The sequence below is a fragment of the Apus apus genome, chromosome 6 (assembly GCF_020740795.1).
Source record: "Apus apus isolate bApuApu2 chromosome 6, bApuApu2.pri.cur, whole genome shotgun sequence".
NCBI lineage: Eukaryota > Metazoa > Chordata > Aves > Apodiformes > Apodidae > Apus > Apus apus.
Genome location: NC_067287.1, coordinates 19609163 through 19628336, shown reverse-complemented (window position 1 = coordinate 19628336; position 19174 = coordinate 19609163). Strand labels below are relative to the sequence as shown.

Genomic DNA, 19174 nt, shown 5'->3' with positions numbered 1-19174 from the left:
TCTTTGCTTTCTTACATTGCCTGTACCTACACTGAGCTGTGACAAAACACAGATGAGGTTTTATTCAGCATGTATTAATAAATGTATTTTGCCTTTAAGAATATGAGAGATCATTATATATTACACAAAAGTCCTGGTATGTAAAAGCTCTGTATCATTTTGGAAAACAATGCTAATTTCTCAGCTACTTTAAATCAACATTTTCTTAAATAAGTTTACCATTCTGGTGAATTAGAAGAATACAGGATTTTACATAGTCAGTAAATACTGATAACTATTCTGTTATCCCTAAATATGAAATATACTTCACTTTTAAAGTTACATTCCTATAAGTCTACAGTTATACTCTATAGTTAAAACTTAATTTTTTAATAATGGTGTTTCATAAATGGGATAAATTTTCTTTCCACAGTCAATATAAGATAATCACTTGCACCAACACAGGGTACAGATGGTCCATAGCATATGCTTGCCTTGATCATAGAAGGGAATTCTACCGTATTAAAGGCATTTAGAATATCTGCTAGTATATGGAATTCTGAGAAATTTTAATACTATATATAGTGAATCTCAAAATCAACTCCGCCCAGATGCTGGAAGGCAAAGTAAAGATTTACATTAATTTAATTTATAATTCTGTCTTAGGGTTTATATTCTCATCTCGATTAATGTATGTACTGAGCAGAAGTATCTGCAAACTGAGATTTGAATATAACTATTGCTTTTTGTTTAGCTTTTTAGTACTTGCAATATAATGCTTTTGCGCTAGTTCTGAATTGGTATGCTACTTGTACATGTAGAATACTGAGTATATATTGCTTTGCTGAGTTAAAGAATTAAGTGACTATAAAGCATGCATTTGTGTCTAACTTCACAAAATAAAGCATGTCATGCCGTGCTTGACTTATTTATTAGAGAAATAGTAGAAGGCAGCAAACAATCTGAAATCCACTTGCACTTTCAGTTTTGCATGCCTTATGCATATTTCTGGCTGATGGCTTTAAACATTTACTGTATTTCAAATTTCCAGTCCAATTTCATAACTTGTAAAAAGAAATTTGAGTATTTGATATCTTAAATATACTCTAAAATTCAATGGCTATTCCTTAGATTCCCTTACCAGGAAAGAAATAATCAGGCATTTTCAAGAGTACTCCAAGCTTCATTAGTAGGAAAGAAACATTTCTCATACAATTGAGTTATGTAACATAACATCAAGTGTCTGTCATTACAGATTCACAACTAATAACACGCTATATATTTCTATTTCATATAGGATAACGTTTCTCCAGCTTGGATGGGGTGGACCGCTGGTTCCTCCCCTTATCTGTATTATGGGTACAGTATTTCCCCCTTTTCTACCCTTAAAGATTGCAGTGTGACAAATCACTACATTGGGTATTTAGAGTTAGAAGGAGAATCCCACTAAAAGCAAAGGTAGATTTTATATATGCACCCTACACCCCCTTCTTCGTTGCCTCGAATTCTTGGAAATAATCCTTTGTAATTTCTGACATTACAGAAATAACATGAAAAATTTGGAGATTGCAGGAGAAAGGTACATCAGCTGTTTTTAGACTTTTTAGGTGCTTTTTTAACTGAGATAAAAAATGGCTTTCTTCAAAAAGCTTTTATATAATTTTTGAAAGGTCTGCACTCTGTTACTCAGTTTATAGCTACATACATTTAAAAATATCCCATAGAAATTTTTGAATCTTACTTGTAACACATAACACTATGACCTGAATAGTCACAACTGTTTCTATAATTGCAGTTCAAATGTTTGCATAAATTTTTCAAAATAACAGTATTATTTCTGTTCTGTCTTTCTTGGAGTTAAGAAGTGTCCTGCAGGACACAGGTTAGTGATATAAAAAATTTGCATTCAGTATCAGAAAAATCTGGTTCTTAGACTGCAACGCTTGCAAGAACCAACTGTAGGAGGGTATCAGTAATGCAGGGGGTTTATAGCTTCAGTGTAAATGGTATATCAACATAAACTGTCAATTTACATCTTAGCATCTCACAGTTAAGAATTATGTGCTCACTCTCAAGAAACTGTATCCACTATCTTCTGCAGGTTTATCCTAAATTTAGAGGACTATATTTTGTTGATCAAAAGATAATGTACTTTGAAGGATTTTTTGAGAACTGTGGTTTTATTCTATACCTTTCAGTTTTAAGTAAGTCTATTAGAAGTATCAGTCTCCTGAAAGACAATGAAAAAAATTTGTTTTAAGAAGACTCTGCATAGATGTTCATAAATACAGGAAATAACTTAGCATTTTGAGATTTTTGTTAGACTGTAATTCTACAGTCAGATGAGAACTTCTGAAGAAGATTCTTATATAATTGAAACAGACAGGATTTTTGTCTGCATTTGCGTTTGTTGTATCTTGAAGGAAATCCTTTACTTTTAGGATTAAGATTTAATGAAATTTGAACGAGCTACATTATATATTTTATATTTTAACCAAAAATGTTAAAGAACACATAAAGATCAATAACATTTCAGTTACACAACAGGCAGAGCAAAAGTTGGAGTTCTTTCACTGCACCTGGTGAAATTTAAAGATATTGTTCCCACATCAAATAATTACTATGTTTTCATGCTCATGTGTATTGACAATATTTACTAGGTCTTCTCAAAGAAACGCAGCCATATGGTTTCTTGCTTGGCAGATAATTTTTTTTATTTAATCATACAGTATGTAAAATCATATTTTCTTCTATGTTGACTTCAGAAGCATTTTGTCATATACTTGATTTCTGTTGAGAAAGGAACTCCAGTATTTTGTTAACTACAATAGTGTAGCTTGTTTTAAGACTGTTGCATAAATAAGAAATGCTTCTGTTGCTACTTCAACCAAGTTAAATTTTCTTATAAAATCTAGGAAAGGACAACAGAAATACTGAGGTTAGAAGGGACCTCCTGAGATCATCTATCAGACCTCTCTGCTAACAGTTCTAGCATTCCAAGATATAAACTCATGACCCAATAGCATGAATATTTTCCAGCACTAAGTGATATAAAAATAGTTTGTGCACTAAGTGTTTGAGGTAGTATTTTGCTTTCTTTGAAAAAAAAAGAAGTCTCTATCAGAAGCATTCTTCAGTCAGCTGCATTTGTACCATAACAATTAAGGAAAAGCAGAAAAGACTGCCATTGTTAAGGGATTTTCTTTTCATCTGAGATCTTTTATCTCTTGCTTCAACTTTACCTGTTTATTACTCTTAAGATAATGATTTAGTTGTACCTGCTTGTCAGGTCCCTCTGATTCCTTCCATCTGCCTGTCTTTGCATACTCTCAGTTAAATCCATTTTTTTCTTTACAACTGCTGCTTTAAATTATAGTTTTCTTATATTCTTCATCCCCTGTTCCTAATACAGTCCTAATTTTACTCAGAAATTGAAAACCTTGTCATAAATACTAACTCTTTTCCAGTTGTTTCACACATAAGGTGCTTCTCATGTAATTTATAACATTCTGACAAAATGTTCCAATTTATTTCATGAAACAACCTTTTGTTGCTTTTTTAACTGATTTAAATAAGATTCTAGTCTCACTATCATAATTTACTTCTATATATTTTCTATTTGCTACTTTGTATTGATCCTGAATTAAGGATAAGTGTTAGTTTGCTAGAATAAGATTTTAGGTTTATTTTTCTTTTGCTTCTTTTCTAAACATTCTTCTAAATGTTATTTAATTCTAGACTTACATAATCATAGGCCATGTAGTTAAGAACAAATTATATGTATATACATAGCATTGAAGGATAATGAGTAGCAAAGGTATTCTAGGTTTTTTTACTATGCACTTCTTAAAGGCAAAATCTGTAAGATAACTCTAATTTTCGTTGGATGATTGAGAAAAGAGAAACCCAGACTTCTCAGATGTGCACAGTGATAACAAGAAGCAACTGACACAAGTTAGGTTCTGGGAAATTCTTATTTGATGTAAGGGGTGTTGGGGAGCTTCGTCTTGGTTTTTCTTTTATTTTTAGGGGGGAAAGTTGGGATATTTTATTTTGATTTTGGATGGGGTTTTTGTTTGGGTTGGGAGGGGTTTTTTACAGTGAGGAGAATACTGGAACAGTGGAACATAATTAGTGGATTATAGGTCACACATTCATAAAAACATGGTGCACCACCCTGTTTTATGTTTGTGGGACAAAGTTATGAGAGTTTCTCACAATAAGTCCATTATGATAAATTTGAGAGGCGTAATTACTTGAAAATGAAAATATTTGGATAATTTGGATGAATCTACTTTTTTAGATTCACCATAGTTCCTCCCTAGAGTCATTATTTGTATCACGTCAAGTAGGTTGCAATTTCTCTCACAGAAATATTTAATTCTCATCCTCTGTTTTCTTTAAAGCCAGTTCTTAGCAGATCATTGAGCATATGCAGCATGCTTCTTCCCAGTGTGCCCATTCCAAGGTGCTCAATGAGCATCACTCTTGATTCTTTGCACTGGGTTCTGTTTGTATTCTGTCTTCATGGTCTCCCTCAGGTGTTCTTTTGATCCCCTGACTGGGAAATTTTCTGTAATCTGTAATCCTTATGTCTTTTCCTCCCTTACCTCAACTCCTCCACAGTTTGAGTGACAATACACCTGCCCATTACCTGACACCCACCACCTAGTCAAGTCAGAGTGGTTCCAGCATCTTACAGCCTTTCTTGTATGATATCCTCAAAGCCCTTCACAATGAGAATATGCTAAATTCAGATTGTGTATGTCACCTGAGCCTCCATTCCTGTCCACTCATGGCATACCTACCTGCTCATTCCAGCAATCTTACCTCTGTGGTGGACCAAGAAGCTATAAAAATGGATCCTTGTTCAGTTCTCCATCTTTCAGTGCAAACGCTCTCTCTGGTAGCTTTGTATTCATCTGGTCTTCAGCCAGTTGAGCCAGGGAGATTCATGATCTTATGGCAGATGTTCTTACCTCATACTTGGTCAAAACAAGGCAATACTCATAGCTTACTCTCAAATCCTACGCAAGGCAGTGTCAGTGTTCAATTTGAGTCAGGAACCAATTTTACTATTTTGCTCTAATGTAGCTTATGCTACGTATGCTTTTGTCAAACTTCCTCTGCATGCTGCTGTCTTTGAAAAACTGGATCTTCAGTCTTTGTACTGGTAAGAGAGAGATTAATGGCTTTTTTGTAACAAGCACTATCTGAAGTCTACAACTGCATGACTACACAGTCACTTACAGAGAAAGAAGCTATTCATTTTTTTGACATATGTATTCAAGCCTACAATATATTCCTTTCCCTTGGAGTTCCTGAAGGCTTTCTCAGGTTTTTCCAGCTATCAAGGAACTGAGTGTAAGAGGAACATGTGTTATGCTTGTTAGATCCAAATAGCATGCATAGAATATATTGATTAATTGATATAATTTATTGATTTATTGATTTAAGGTGCTGGTGAAGTAAAAATTGTCTTTCTGTGCTTGTGTTCCTGAATCTCACATGAGAATGTACATGCAGAAAAAATATGAAGAAATAGTTAAGTAACATCTATAGGGTCTTATGGACTCCTTCAAAGGACTCTGACATGACATCTGGCACACCAAATCTTTGGGAAACTTTTCCTGTTTAAGCCTAAAATTATCAAGTGGACAGCTTTCAAAGCGGAGGCAAATAAAGTACTTTGTCATTTTTAGTAGAAAGAATGTTACAGACATAATCCTATAATCTTTCCATCCCAAAGATGGTAACTTCCTCCTCATTTGCACCAGGGACTGAGTTTAGAACTTCTTCACAGATGCTGCAAATATTATGAAAAAAAGGAATAAGTACTACTAAAGATTGTTCCTGAGTTGTTGCAGATTTCAGGAGGCCCTGATAGATCTACTAGGTCCCCTGTAGGCGGAATTCCAGGAAAGCTTGAAGTTGCTGAGGTGCCAGGATCCATTGAAGCTCTTTTGCTGTGGGAACTATAATACAATTATATCTCACTGTGTGTTTCAGATATGTGTCCCGTGCAAGGCTGAATTGAGTTAAAGGTTCCTTATATCCTGCTCTGCAGCAGGGATTAGCTGGTATTTTTGCACAATCCTCATGCTACACATGTACAGCTCTGGTAGCTAAACTGACTTTTTAATATTATTTTTTTTTCTCCAGTTCCATTTTGCTGTTTTCTTTGGACAGTTGTCCAAAAAAAGATCCAAATAGCAACAACAAAAAACAGCTGGACTACTTGTATTGATGTAATGTCTTATCAGCCAGAAGATAAGACACACAACTAGCATTGCAGTAATAAATTTCTCTTATTTGTAAATCTGATGTTGGATGATAAACATTGCAGAAATGTAAACATGAAAAAATTCCTTATATATATGAAATACTGCTTTCTTCTAGAGGAGACATGGTTTCCCATAACTATTTTATTTTTCCTGGATAAGTATCTCCTAAGATGTAAAATAGTCCAGAGCCCATTTGTCTTTGTAGTTGCCAGGTGTTGCTTCTCACTTGCACTTATTGCTATTCCACCTACCTGAAACTACAGGAAAGTGAACAAGCAGAATCAGCTTGGGCATTTGCAGCTTGCTCACCAGAGTCAGCCTGACCAACTACATCCCAGTCTCGAGGAAATGCAGAGGTAATTTAAAAAAACAAAACAAAACAAAAACCCCATATCTCTGCAAACATCTTTTTCCAATTTATTTGCTTTATATTCTCTAGCAAGAAATAGCAGAAAATAGGCCCAAAAAACCAGCCCCTTTTAAAATGAAATATATATTTAGAATCACACAATTCTGATCTAGATTTGAAGAATAAGGACAATTAAGAGCCACAGTTGTCAACATTCTTTAAAATCCTTACCGACTCTTTTCAATGAGATGAGATTGACAATTTTTATTTGTTAAGTTTTTAACTTGTTAAGAAATACTGATTGATCTCTTTTCTGCATTCAGTTCACTTTTCAATTGGTTCTCACTTTTTTCTGCCCATTTGCTGTAACTTATGTGCATAGGTGTCATGTGCATATGTATGTTTACTCTCTTGCATATAAATTATTTAAGCTAATGTCTTGGTTATCCCAGTATACCTCAGCTATTCTTAAAGTGAAAACAAACAAAAAAAATATGGAAAAGACATTGACAAAGCAATTGCCTCCAACTGTACGTGTTGAAGAAATTAAAGAATTCCTCCTAAGGTAGACATTAGTCAGGCAAGCATCTGACCAGCATGTCAAAATGCAGTTTTACTTTACAAATATGATAGGGCAAAGGCTCAACACTAGTGGGAAAAAAAAAAAAAAAAAAAAAAATCAAACAAAGACAAAACACAAATAGAAAACAACTTCTAAAAGTTTTAATTTTCTTTTCTTCTTTTCTTAAAAAACCTTCCAGGGGGACTGGATAGCTCAAGGGGTTGGTAATAGGATACAGAGCCTTTCATCTCTAGGTCACCAGTTCGCATCCAGGCCAGGTCAGTAGTGACCAAAAATTGTTACCATTTGATGGGTTTTCAGTGACCTATGTGAAAAAAGCTGGTGGTACCATTGTTGGAAGAGTTGGTGGCAGCTGTTCATTTCTTATTCAAGAAGATGTGGCTGATCTTTTGGCAGCTTCAGTAATGAGACTGCATTACCTGTTCACCTAAAGTTGCGAGACACGCTGACAGCACTTTGTAGAAATCTCTCTTTCTACAACTGTTATCAATTCATAATTGTAACAATTACTGTAGCTGTTAGTATTCTTCTGCCTGTTCTGGATCTGTGCTGTGGTCCAATGGATCTCAGGGTTGTCAAAAAGGTAACTGCCACAGGCACTCAATTCACACAAACCATTCTTCCTGTGAGTGCAGGTAACCCTGTTTAAGCTGCAGGACTAAAACCCCATCTTATTTCCCTGGTATCTTTATTTGCAGGTTATTCACCAACATTAAACAGAGGAATTCAATCAGTATAACACATCCAGAACATTTTTATGGGTGAAGAAAAAAAAAAAAAAATTATAAGAGAAGCACTAGCTGACCTAGAATTTCAAAGCAGCAAAAGCATAATAGTGTGTCGTAGTTGAGGTCAGACTTGTAATAAATTCCAGAATAATTGCATTCCTAATTTTTTATGTTGTTCTCATTTCATCAAGCTAAGTAGCAAGAGATTTCTTCTCCCTATAGGATAGTAAAAACCCATTGCCCTCACTCCTTTGAAAAGGGTATCTTTTGTCTAGAATGTTACTGGGACCTTTTTAGCCACTTCAACCATATTTTTTAAAATGCATACATCACCTAGAAACTTCACTATGAATTTTTTAAAATTGTAGCTTTTCTTGGCAGATTCTATTTTTGGTGATAACCTTGAAGGAAGCCATGTTTGCTTCTTGAGATTTCTATTGTAGAAATCATGGTTTCATAAAAGATAGGGATAATACTTAGTTACAAAAAGGTCCCATTTCTACTGTCTGGGAATAGAGGAGGCCTTTAAAATGAGAAGAAAATGTGCCCTTAAAATAACATTTCTACTCAAGATCTCGAAACAGGTCCTAATTCCTGGCCATAACATTTGGGAGGAGGAGGGTGCTGAGCGACAAGTAAGACAACTGCAATACTCCGCTTCCAAAGACCTTGAGGGGCCTGTGAAATACAGGTAGTAGGACTGAGCAGCTCTGAACTTGCTCAGAATTATGTTGGCAGTAGGGAAGTTCCCTCTATGTTGCAGAAAGCAGGGCAAAAAGATGCACTAAGACACTTTTACACAACTTAAGTATCCATGCCAATCCTTTCCTGTTTTGCTTCAGGAATTGTATTATGGAGAATTGGAGGTCTACTGTGTTTTGTTTTTTTTACCTTCCTACAAGGTCCTAGAAGTTTTACAGAAAAAAAAAAGAAAAGAAAAGTAAAATTTAAAATAAAAGATTACTTATAAATGAGATCTGGCATTGGATACTCAAGGAGAAATGATTGCTCAGCTATTAGCCAAAAAAAATCACAAAAGTTTTGACAGCTCTGACAGACACGTGCTTAATTACGGTATATATCAGAAAAATGCACTCTTTATCTGCATAAGTAATTACTGACATCTTGCCTGCAAGGGGCTGAGAAGGCAACTGGCCAAAATAATTTAAAATGCAAAATCAAAACCCCTAGAGATGTTCTTTGATATACATCCTTCTTAAGAGAAATGAAGGTTATTACTGATTTAAACTCAATACATTAAACAATAAGACTGGAGCTTGAAATAAATTATGTGATTCAAGTAGACATGTATTGCAAAACTGTCTTGCTTTTCTATACAAAGAAATTAATCTTTGTTATAATCTTGCATGGAACAATAAGGCAATAAAGATGTATTTAATTCCCGCATAATCCTTTGAATGTAGAGCTTAGTTTCTAGATTCATGGCATTTGTGTTTTCAGCTTAAATTTCAAGGCCACGTTGATCAAATTTAGAGGTTGCCATTTTCCTTTAATCATTTTTAAGCTAAAATTTGTTGCATTTTCAGAATTTTATTATGTCTGTATATTTAACATGTTTGCCTTTTTTATATGTAGAACATATCAGTGTCAGGCTTCATCTTATCACCAGGCCTTCTTTTTTGTTTTTCTTTTAATTATTTTAATTTTCACACTTACTTTCTTTTCATGACATGTTCTAATGTTAAGTATTTAAAAGAACAGTGCAATCCTACAGTTATTAAGTACTGCTTTACATTTATAGTACTAGTTTCTGAACAAGCATTGATTGAGCATTGGTAAAACAGTATACTAACCTTTATTGCTGTAAATATTCTTACACTCTTTTCTTTTTCCTCCTGTATTTGTGTACTAGGTGGTTGTGAATGCCCTTTTAGGAGCAATTCCATCCATCATGAACGTGCTTCTCGTTTGTCTTATATTCTGGCTAATTTTCAGCATCATGGGAGTAAATCTGTTTGCTGGGAAGTTCTACTACTGTGTTAACACCACAACTGATGAAAGGTTTGAAGTCGACCAAATCAACAATTTTAGTCAGTGCGAGGAACTCATAAAAAACAATCAAAGTGCACGATGGAAAAACGTGAAAGTAAACTTTGATAATGTAGGATTTGGTTATCTTTCTTTACTTCAAGTAGTAAGTGATCACTCTTTATATATTTCTTACTGTTTATATGTAATAGTGAAAAGCAATTCTAGCAACAAAGACAAAAAACCTCTTTACCTGGTGTTCTTTATCTATGACTTAGTAATACCATGGCACTGATAACTGGTTACTCTTTGCACAGTGAGGAGCAAATAGAGCCTACTGAGATGAATGAAGATGTTTTAGGACATCAGACAGAACAAGTGCTGTTCTTCCTATTTGTAGCTCCCTTAGTCCTCCAGCTCCTTTTAATGTAATAAGTTTCTAGTAGTACCTTGGAATGGTATTCAGCTATCTGAATATTTTAAAGTTTGCCTGTCGCTGAAAAACAAAAATGTGTTTGTTTGATTAAGTCACAGAGAAGAATTCCAGGAAAGAAATCCCATCTCAGTGATGTGGCTGCCACCAGTGCAGACTTCTGTGGTCTAATAATTTCTCATTCAAAAGAGAAATGGGAAGAGAAAATTTTATTAGATACTATGATCTGTGAAATATTTTCCCTGCTATTTCTGTGCCTAAGCACTTAGTGGATTTTATTTATCAAAGACTGAGGGAAGAAAAGAAGAGAGACAACATACGCAGAAAGATACCATGAGGTTGTGCCTTCACTATCAAAAATTATGTCCTCACAACACTAACTTAATCTTTGTATTTTGAAGTAGCTAAAACTCTGACACAGTTTTAATCAAGAAAACACTGGACTCTAACCTATGCTGTGTGCATTCAGGTTTTTGGAGATTACTGTCTAACTCTGCAGAATCTAAGTTTTCATTTCTATAGTTTTTCATTTTGACATAAGAAATCTCAATAATACAAATTATTAGAATGATGCAGTGGCATTGATGTGGTCCTGCATAGGGTCTAAAACAGTAGTTCTGAGCATTGTGAACTGCCCCTCCCAGCTAATGTAACATCTCACCTGTGTGACTGATAACTGACAATTTAAATTTCACTACAATTAATTATTTACTGTCATACAGGAAAGAGTAGAGAGAGGTGCCACCAGTGCTAGAGAAAAAAAAAATACTAAATACAATTTGATTTTTATAACAAAATAAAATCAAACCAAAAGACTTTTTTTCTTTTCTCTGTCTTATATTTGAAATCCACTGGCCCAGAATGCCCCTTGGGGCCAGGGGGAAGAATGCTTTATTAGACATGTTCAGGAGAAACAAGACATCAACAAAACTCTTTTTCAAGTGGTTTACAATTCTTATTTCAGTAGTAACCTAGTCTGTTCTGTGATAGGGGTAACACCAGGTACATTCTTCCTGGCTTTGTGGCCACGATCACCACCCCTCAGCTACTTGCTGTCATTCATATTTCAAGAGTCCCAGCTATGCATAGCTTATTTCATCTTATCTTCATTGAAAAGCAACAAATATTTTTCACATGAAGGCTTACATTCTTAAATTACTGGATTGTTCTGGGAGGCAAACTAGGAGAAATTTCCCAATTGTTCCCATGCTTCCAAAGGAAAAATTAATCTAAACCTACCACGGAGGGACCTAGCTCTCATGGGAGGACAAGCCAGTTGTTTCTGCTATATCTACAATACAGAGATTTTGCGCCAATACCAAAGGCTTGCCTCATGGATGGATTTTGTCTGTGTGAGTAGAATGTCAGTGACAACACCACTTATTTTTTCTGTATTACTGAAATACTGGTAAAAGCACAAAGATTTTTTTTTTTGTTTGACATACCAGGAAAAAAAAAGGGGACTAGTGATTTTGCAGATATGGAATGATAAAAGCCCTAGGGCAGAGAAAGCAAAGTATCAGCTTGTTTCCAGCTAATGCTTAAAATATGCAGAATCTGTGTGTTTTTCACCTTCAAGAATACAAGAAGGGCCACAATTCATAAATGTCTGAGATTCTTACATCACTTTCTCAGACACTGAATGTATTTATAGTATGTTTTCCTATTTGAGATATAAAATACTTTTTATGAGAATCTACAACAGGATTCTAAAGCTATCATGTTCAGAACAAACATGAGAAATGAACAGGTATGTCATAACCCTAGATCTCCCTACTTTTCCTAATCAGCTTGTAATAATAGTAAAGATGAGTAAATACTAAGAATTAATTAGATGTATCCATTACTGTGTCAGAAACAAAGAAAAAGGTATTGAAACTTCAGTATTTGCCCCAAAATAAGGTATTAAACCTGCAAAATTGGAGTAAAAACTCAAGGTTGCAAGTGGATATGCTTTCTGTGCACCCAATGTGAACATTAATGGCCTTTTTTTAACATAGAATCACAGAATGGTTTAGGATGGAAGGAAACTTAAAGATGACCTAGTTCCAGCCCTTCTGCCATGGGCAGGGAGACCTTCCACTAGACCAGGTTCCTCAAAGCCTTGTCCAACCTGGCCTTGAACACTTGCAAGGAAGAGGGCATCCACAGCTTCTCTGGGCAACCTGTGCCAGCATCTCACCACAATAAAGCATTTCTTCCTTAATATGTAATACTAATCTACCCTCTATCAGTTTAAAACTGTTACCCCTCGTCCACTGTCTACTAACGTCATTCCACTGACTCCACCTTAACAACCTCCAACACAGACTTTTGTTTAGTTTGTAATGGATCTGAGACAATAACCCCATAGAAGTCAACATCATTTTTGTAATGACAAAGTCAGTGATAAGTATCAATGCACAAATTACCGATACAAGGTCCCTTTTTCAGGAAGCTAGAAACTAACTACAGAGAGCTGCCTCTTACAGTCCAGTATTATTTTCATTCTCCATTCTACCCTCTGACTCACGCCCTTTGAGCCAGTCAAAGCAGAATATTGTAAATCCCTTCAGCTTTTTTGGATTATAGGTAATACAACATAAATCTTTATTTTCTGCATCACTGAAGTGTTTTATCTGGAGTAAATACTATTGGAATCAGTACCATTTTTATGGCAAAACCAATATAAATCCAAATGTCAACTAGCCAAAAGAAATCAAAAAGCTGGCGCTGAGGACCTTAGTATTCTCAGAAAGACATCAATGAGTCCCATGAACAATTTTTGTTTTGAATCATAAAAGTCTTTTCTGATAGTATATGAGTTCATCACACAAAAAAAATCCCTCTTTTTAAAGAATAGTATAGAAAAGAAACGTAAGTATTTCACACAGATAAAAGAAATGGGATAATTTCAGGAAGAAAGATTCGACGCTCAAAAAATAGATTTGAAATGTGTGTCACTGTTTTTTTAAGCAAAGAAAGAACTCTCTAAAAAGCTTTTTTTTTAGTTCCCTCAGCAGGTATGGGAATTATTTTCTGGAATGAGTGATGTAAGAAAAGAACATAAACTAATTTTTTGTTTACATATTGTATTTTTTTTTCTTTTTTGTGTGTAAAACCCTTAGTATTGCTAGCAATGTTATAATGCTTTCTGCCCCAAAATATAAGCTAACAGTATGTGCCACTGATATAACCAAGTTTTATAGACTTTGTTGATCAGACACTGTTTTCAAAAATTCTTACATAATTGGAGTGTAAATATATGCACACATTCTCCCTATAAGGTTTTTTTTCTTCTATGATCCAGCATAGCTCACATAGGTCCCTAAATAAAAGCATAAATGCAGAGACAGATCTGCTGGAGAAATTCCTTTCACAATATTCATGCATCAGTGAGTGAAGAAGTAGAGGCTGGGGTACAAAAAGAGATGTGGCATCTCATCATTTTATGGCCATACACTCTTTTAACTTGACCCTAGTATTTGCATTCTTTGGTAAATACATCTCCCAGAGACATGCTCTTATCCTGCTGGTCAACATATATCCTGCTTACCAGGATAAACCAGTGGGTCTCAAAGCACTAATATAATAAATAAGATCGCACATCTTGTAAAGTGTAGGGTAAAAAGATTAGAAGCTGAATTCTAGGCCTATAAGATTAGCATAGCTTCAAAGTTCCAGAAGGTTAATGTTTTTTGAAAGCAAGATGCTATTTTATCTCCAAAAGAGATTGTGAATCTTCCTGCTAGTTATTTCCTCAGGGAAAAAAAAGCAACACAAGAAACCAAACAAACCTATGGAACAGATGCTGATTTCAGCTGCACGGCTGTAATTTTTGAAATCAATTAATTATTCCTGATTTTGTGTCACTAAGAATAGACAATATCTTTTTTTATACTTGAATATATAAAAAAGAAAACTTAATAATTTGATCTCTTAGTCATATTTCTGTGTTATTTTCTATTCAGTATGCACAAATGCCTAAACAATTCCTTACTTCTTTTAAGGCAAATGTGTTGCAGAAAAATATATTAAGCCTAACATGAGCAGGCCTAAGCTTCTACTGAATGCAGCAGAAATAATACTCTTTCACTAAATGTGATGCCTCCAACTCAACCTTCAGTTCCATTACTTGGTATTGTTCAGACAATGTATTTAAAAATAGTTCTCCCACTGAACTGACACTTCTGGTTTGGGATTTAAGGATCTGTTTTCTCACAGCTAAATTCTCAACTACAGTATATAGTTTTTCATAATTATTATTATATTCACCAATTCCTACCGATTTTCAGGAAGGATTTAGAATAAAACAAGTAATATGATGAGGGAGCATATTTTAATGTAGGTTTTGGGATTATTTTTTTCTTCATTTCTTCAATAATGACAAAAGCTTATGGTTTTGTGAAACTCATTGTAGAAAATATACTTTACTTACAGTATTTTGAATGCAAGATAATAATGCTCTGTATTTTTCCACTTCCACACTCTTTTCAAGTTGCGTTTTTAATAACAATAATAAGCATTAAGCAGCTCAGTTCTTTAGATGTTTATCCTTCTGCAGGCTGAAAGGTACCTTCTCGTTATAACAGAGTACTGATGATGGTGAAGCTTAGTTTTTTTAAATTAGTCACTTTAAAAAATTATTCTTTCTAGTTGGTCTAGGCTACAATAATCCATTTACAAAAAGCACTAATTACACTTTGCCTGGAGGATGATATGCAAGGATCATCATGTATCTGAACTGGACCCAACAGTACAAACTGCAGAAGAGCCACTCCATCATTTGCATCATCATTCTGATGTAAAAGGATGTCCATTATTTGCATCTAGTATTTCAGGTTGAAGCGCTGGTTTCAATCTAAGTTATGATATTCCAAAAAATGCAAATAATGTACCAAGACAGAAGCAAAAGTCGTGCCTGTAAGATGTGAAGTAATCATCCTGCCCTATGTAAGACCTCGGATGAAATACTGGCTCCAGTTTTGGTTACCATTTCATAAGATGAACTAGAGCTCTGGAAAACAAGATCTGCATGGAAAGATTGAAGGAACAGGGAACACGGCCTAAAGAAGAAAAGCAGCAACAGTCAGTTTGCAAATAAGTAAAAGGTGCTGTATAAAGGATGATTAATCATCTGTTCTCCAAATATGTATCTGTTATGACAAGTGACAGTCTTAAATGGCAACAGAAGGATTTAGGTATTAGGAAGCAATAAAGACAAGCACTGGAATAAATATTTTTAGGAGATTGTGGAGTGTCCATCATTAGAAGTCTTTCAGATTAGGTTAAACATATATTAGGAATTACATAAATAAAACTGATCCTACCTATCCTAATCCCTTGCAGTCAAAAGATTCCTTAAGGGCTTTGAATTCTTCAGCTGAGACTTCTACGTGTTTCTGATTTATTGTTGATTTCTTGGTCCTCTGATACTACACTTTGATTTAATCACTGTACTGTAAGTTGCCTGAATTTCGTATTTTCTATGTTGCCCCCAAGATGTGAAGGTTCTTACATACTGGATTTGCATCTCCAGATAACTATGCTCTCTCTATGCAGCATTCCACTGTTTCAAAAGTGTAAAGAAGCTCTTTTCCTTTAAGAGAATAATTCCTTCTCATTTTTAAGTTCACTTCAGGATGATGCCAGCTGCTTTGTATGCTGTATAAGCAAAGCCTTTTTGAAACCTCTACTAGAAATGAAACTGCAGGAAGGTGGAGATAAAGCAATAACCATGACATGGTTGTTCCATCCCTGACTTGTTTCTGCGACTGGCCTCAATGGCAAGGAGTTTGAAGGAACCAATGATCTGCAGCCTTGTTCAGCAAAATTAAAACAGTGATTAAATGACAGAGAACTATCTCACTTCTTTGCTTTATACTGAGCACAACTGGATTAAAAACTGAGTGATTTCTACTTGGAGATGTTGCTTAGTCAAAAGAGAACACTCAGATGAAGCAATCCACCATTCAGTGTCAAGTATTAAAATTTACAGATTCTGGGCAGAGGAAATAGCTGTTAAAATTGACTATATTAATTCTTCAATGCACATAAAACACAACCTCCTACCAGTTTATCTCAGAACATACCTTAGGGATCTAGCCTCTGTAAAACACAATACAATTTATTTAAAGTGAAAACAGAATTACTAAATCAAGTAAAGTCTTTCACAGTAGGGAAAAATGAAAGTTCTGATTGACGGGAGAATACCTTTCCTGAACTGATCAAATTTTTGGTTCCCTTTGGTTGCCACCTTTCTGCCTGATTTGAGAGGGACTAGACATTAGTCTTCATTGGTGGCAACTCAGTTATGTGTGTCTGTTTCTCAGCTGTACATAGTCTTTGCAGTAGGCATGACTGGATGAATATTTAGTCTACTAATATGATACTACATTCTGTAATTTGTGATAATTAATTAGAAATAACTTACTTACATTTACTTCTTAAAATGTTCATACAGAGACAAAATAGGGGGATACACAGCAGTTTGTCCGCTGAGCAGCTGTGAAGAAAGCCAAGAGACAAAATTATCTAGAAATCTCATATTACGCTTATTATTCCTGGTGCTGTACTCAGCTGCTGCAAGTAACTGTATGTGTTGTCTTCAAGCTCTGTGCTTAAACAGGTGTGTACTGTTTGCAGGCTACATTTAAAGGCTGGATGGATATTATGTATGCAGCTGTTGACTCGAGAGATGTAAGTACTAGAAATATTTTAAATTCTCTTTTTCTCTTGAGGTCTGTCTGTCAACAAGTGTGTATTTACGTATCTTTCAAAAGCAACGAATATGCATACAACAGAATAAAGCAAAAGGAAATAATAAAGATGAGATTCTGCTCTAAAAAATTGTGAAAACTGAATGCAAAGTGCCAGATGCTGTCAGTAACATGGACTGGACAAAATGCATTTACATAAGTGACTGGAGTATTGCAGAAATGCAAAATATTACGGTTATTTTGCCCAAGGCTGTCGCTTGTTCAGTTGAGATTTTCACATGAGAACATAGGAATTAATTATTTATGTATTTACTTATTTATTCCTCAGGTATTACAGCAACCCAAGTATGAAGACAACCTGTACATGTATTTGTATTTTGTCATTTTTATTATTTTTGGGTCTTTTTTCACCCTGAATCTGTTCATTGGTGTCATTATTGATAACTTCAATCAGCAAAAAAAGAAGATAAGTATTGTTTCATTTCATTCAATTCTAAATATTCTAAAATATTGCATTTTTGCAGGTGAATGATATATTGAAAGTACACCCAAGGTTTCTTCAAAATTGAAAAAGCTGAAATATATCAGGATATATAATCTTACCAACATGTAGTATGCATGTAGATGTGGTGCTTAGGAACAAGGTTTAGTGGTGGACTTGGCAGCACTAGGTTAATGGCTGGACTTGATGATCTTAATGGTCTTTTCCAACCTAAAAGATTCTATGATTCTATGCATTAACATCATAAGATTTTACATTGTAGTGAATGGGACAGACCCTTCTGTTTTCAGTGTCCAGTTTAGTCTTCCTCAAGTCATCTGCTTATTTGTGCCTAAACTTCATGAAATCTGAAATCTCCTTCCATCATCAACCCCCTAATTTAGGCCTCTACATTCAATTGCTTGACTTGATTTTTTTCTTGACTTTTTTCTTATTGATTTGTAGTGATTTTATCAGCACACATACACACACAAAAAAAAAAGAAAAAAGAAAAAAAAAAGCCACCTGGTTATGAAAAATCAAGCATTATTTCATCACACTGCTACAGATGCTGGTTTAATGATTTCAAGTATTCAAGTTCTATTTTGTGTCAGTGAACAACTGGAAGCTACAGAAAACAAGAGTGACTTGTAACTATCTCAGAGCCTGCTTTTCTTGTTTCATAGTGCAGATGTAGACAATCTCATTGGTACAGATGGTCTGAGTATCAGACGATCATCTTTATAATTATTTTCTGTAAATAGATAAGGTAATGAAAACTAAATTACAAAAGCAGCTATGAATTACTAGTTTAATTGTACATTAATTTAAACATTACTTACTTTGGGTTTATTTTAGTGGTGACAGGTACTAAATAAGATTTTTTGAAAGCTATACAGGGTAGAAGCCTAGAGGTACATGCTTAGGGAGCCTGTCTAGTGTATGATACATACACTGCCATGTCTTGAAGCTTTCCAAACATCCACAAAACAGCTGCTCCCAGTCCTATGTGTTCACAGACATGCCTGGAATTAGATGTCTGCAAGTATCTTTTATCCAGGAAAATTTCCTTCAAGAGGTATGTAAGGTCTAATGGGTTTTCTTTCTTATTATAAGCAATGGATTTGGGTTAGGTTGCCATGAAAGACCCATAATGCTTTATTTTCACTGTCAGACTCCAAAGGCCAGTTTTGGCTTTTGCTAATCAGAACTTCATGGAACATGGAAGCTAATTGGGATAAAAGACTTAAAAGAGAGCATTTTGCTGTTAACAGTATCAAGAGTGCTTCCATCTTCAGCTCAGTTTCTCCAGTGTCTGATAAATCCATCTTAAAACTCTTGAAGCTGCTAGTGTTGTGACTGCTAAACTGGAGATACCTAAAGCACTAACACATTAATGTACTGACTTTGTCTGCTTCCTTGCTTACACTAAAATTGCAGTTGAGAAGTGACAGTACCAAGCAGCCCGGAATATTTTACCTTATCCCAGATGTTGCTTACTGTGTCTCTTCCTAAATCAGCAAAGAGGTACTGAGAAGGATTTCTGGGAAGTCTCAGAAAATAATTGTAGAAAAATGCTGCACTGCTGGGTTGGGTTTTTTTGTGAGATGCAGCACTGGATGTCCAGACAACTTCTGGACTAAATGCTTA

The 19174-nt window shown here is 34.9% G+C and overlaps 1 protein-coding gene across 5 annotated transcripts in view; it reads left to right on the top strand.

Annotated features, from left to right (window-relative positions):
• The window catches only part of LOC127386762 (sodium channel protein type 1 subunit alpha), a 155923-nt gene that overhangs the window by 132287 nt on the left and 4462 nt on the right, over positions 1 to 19174 (top strand). For all 5 annotated transcript variants that reach the window (XM_051624296.1, XM_051624302.1, XM_051624300.1 and 2 more), the window contains 3 exons: positions 9797 to 10078; positions 16970 to 17023; positions 17372 to 17509. In XM_051624296.1, the coding sequence (XP_051480256.1) occupies positions 9797 to 10078; positions 16970 to 17023; positions 17372 to 17509 (474 nt within the window). The remainder of the gene's footprint in view (positions 1 to 9796; positions 10079 to 16969; positions 17024 to 17371; positions 17510 to 19174) is intronic.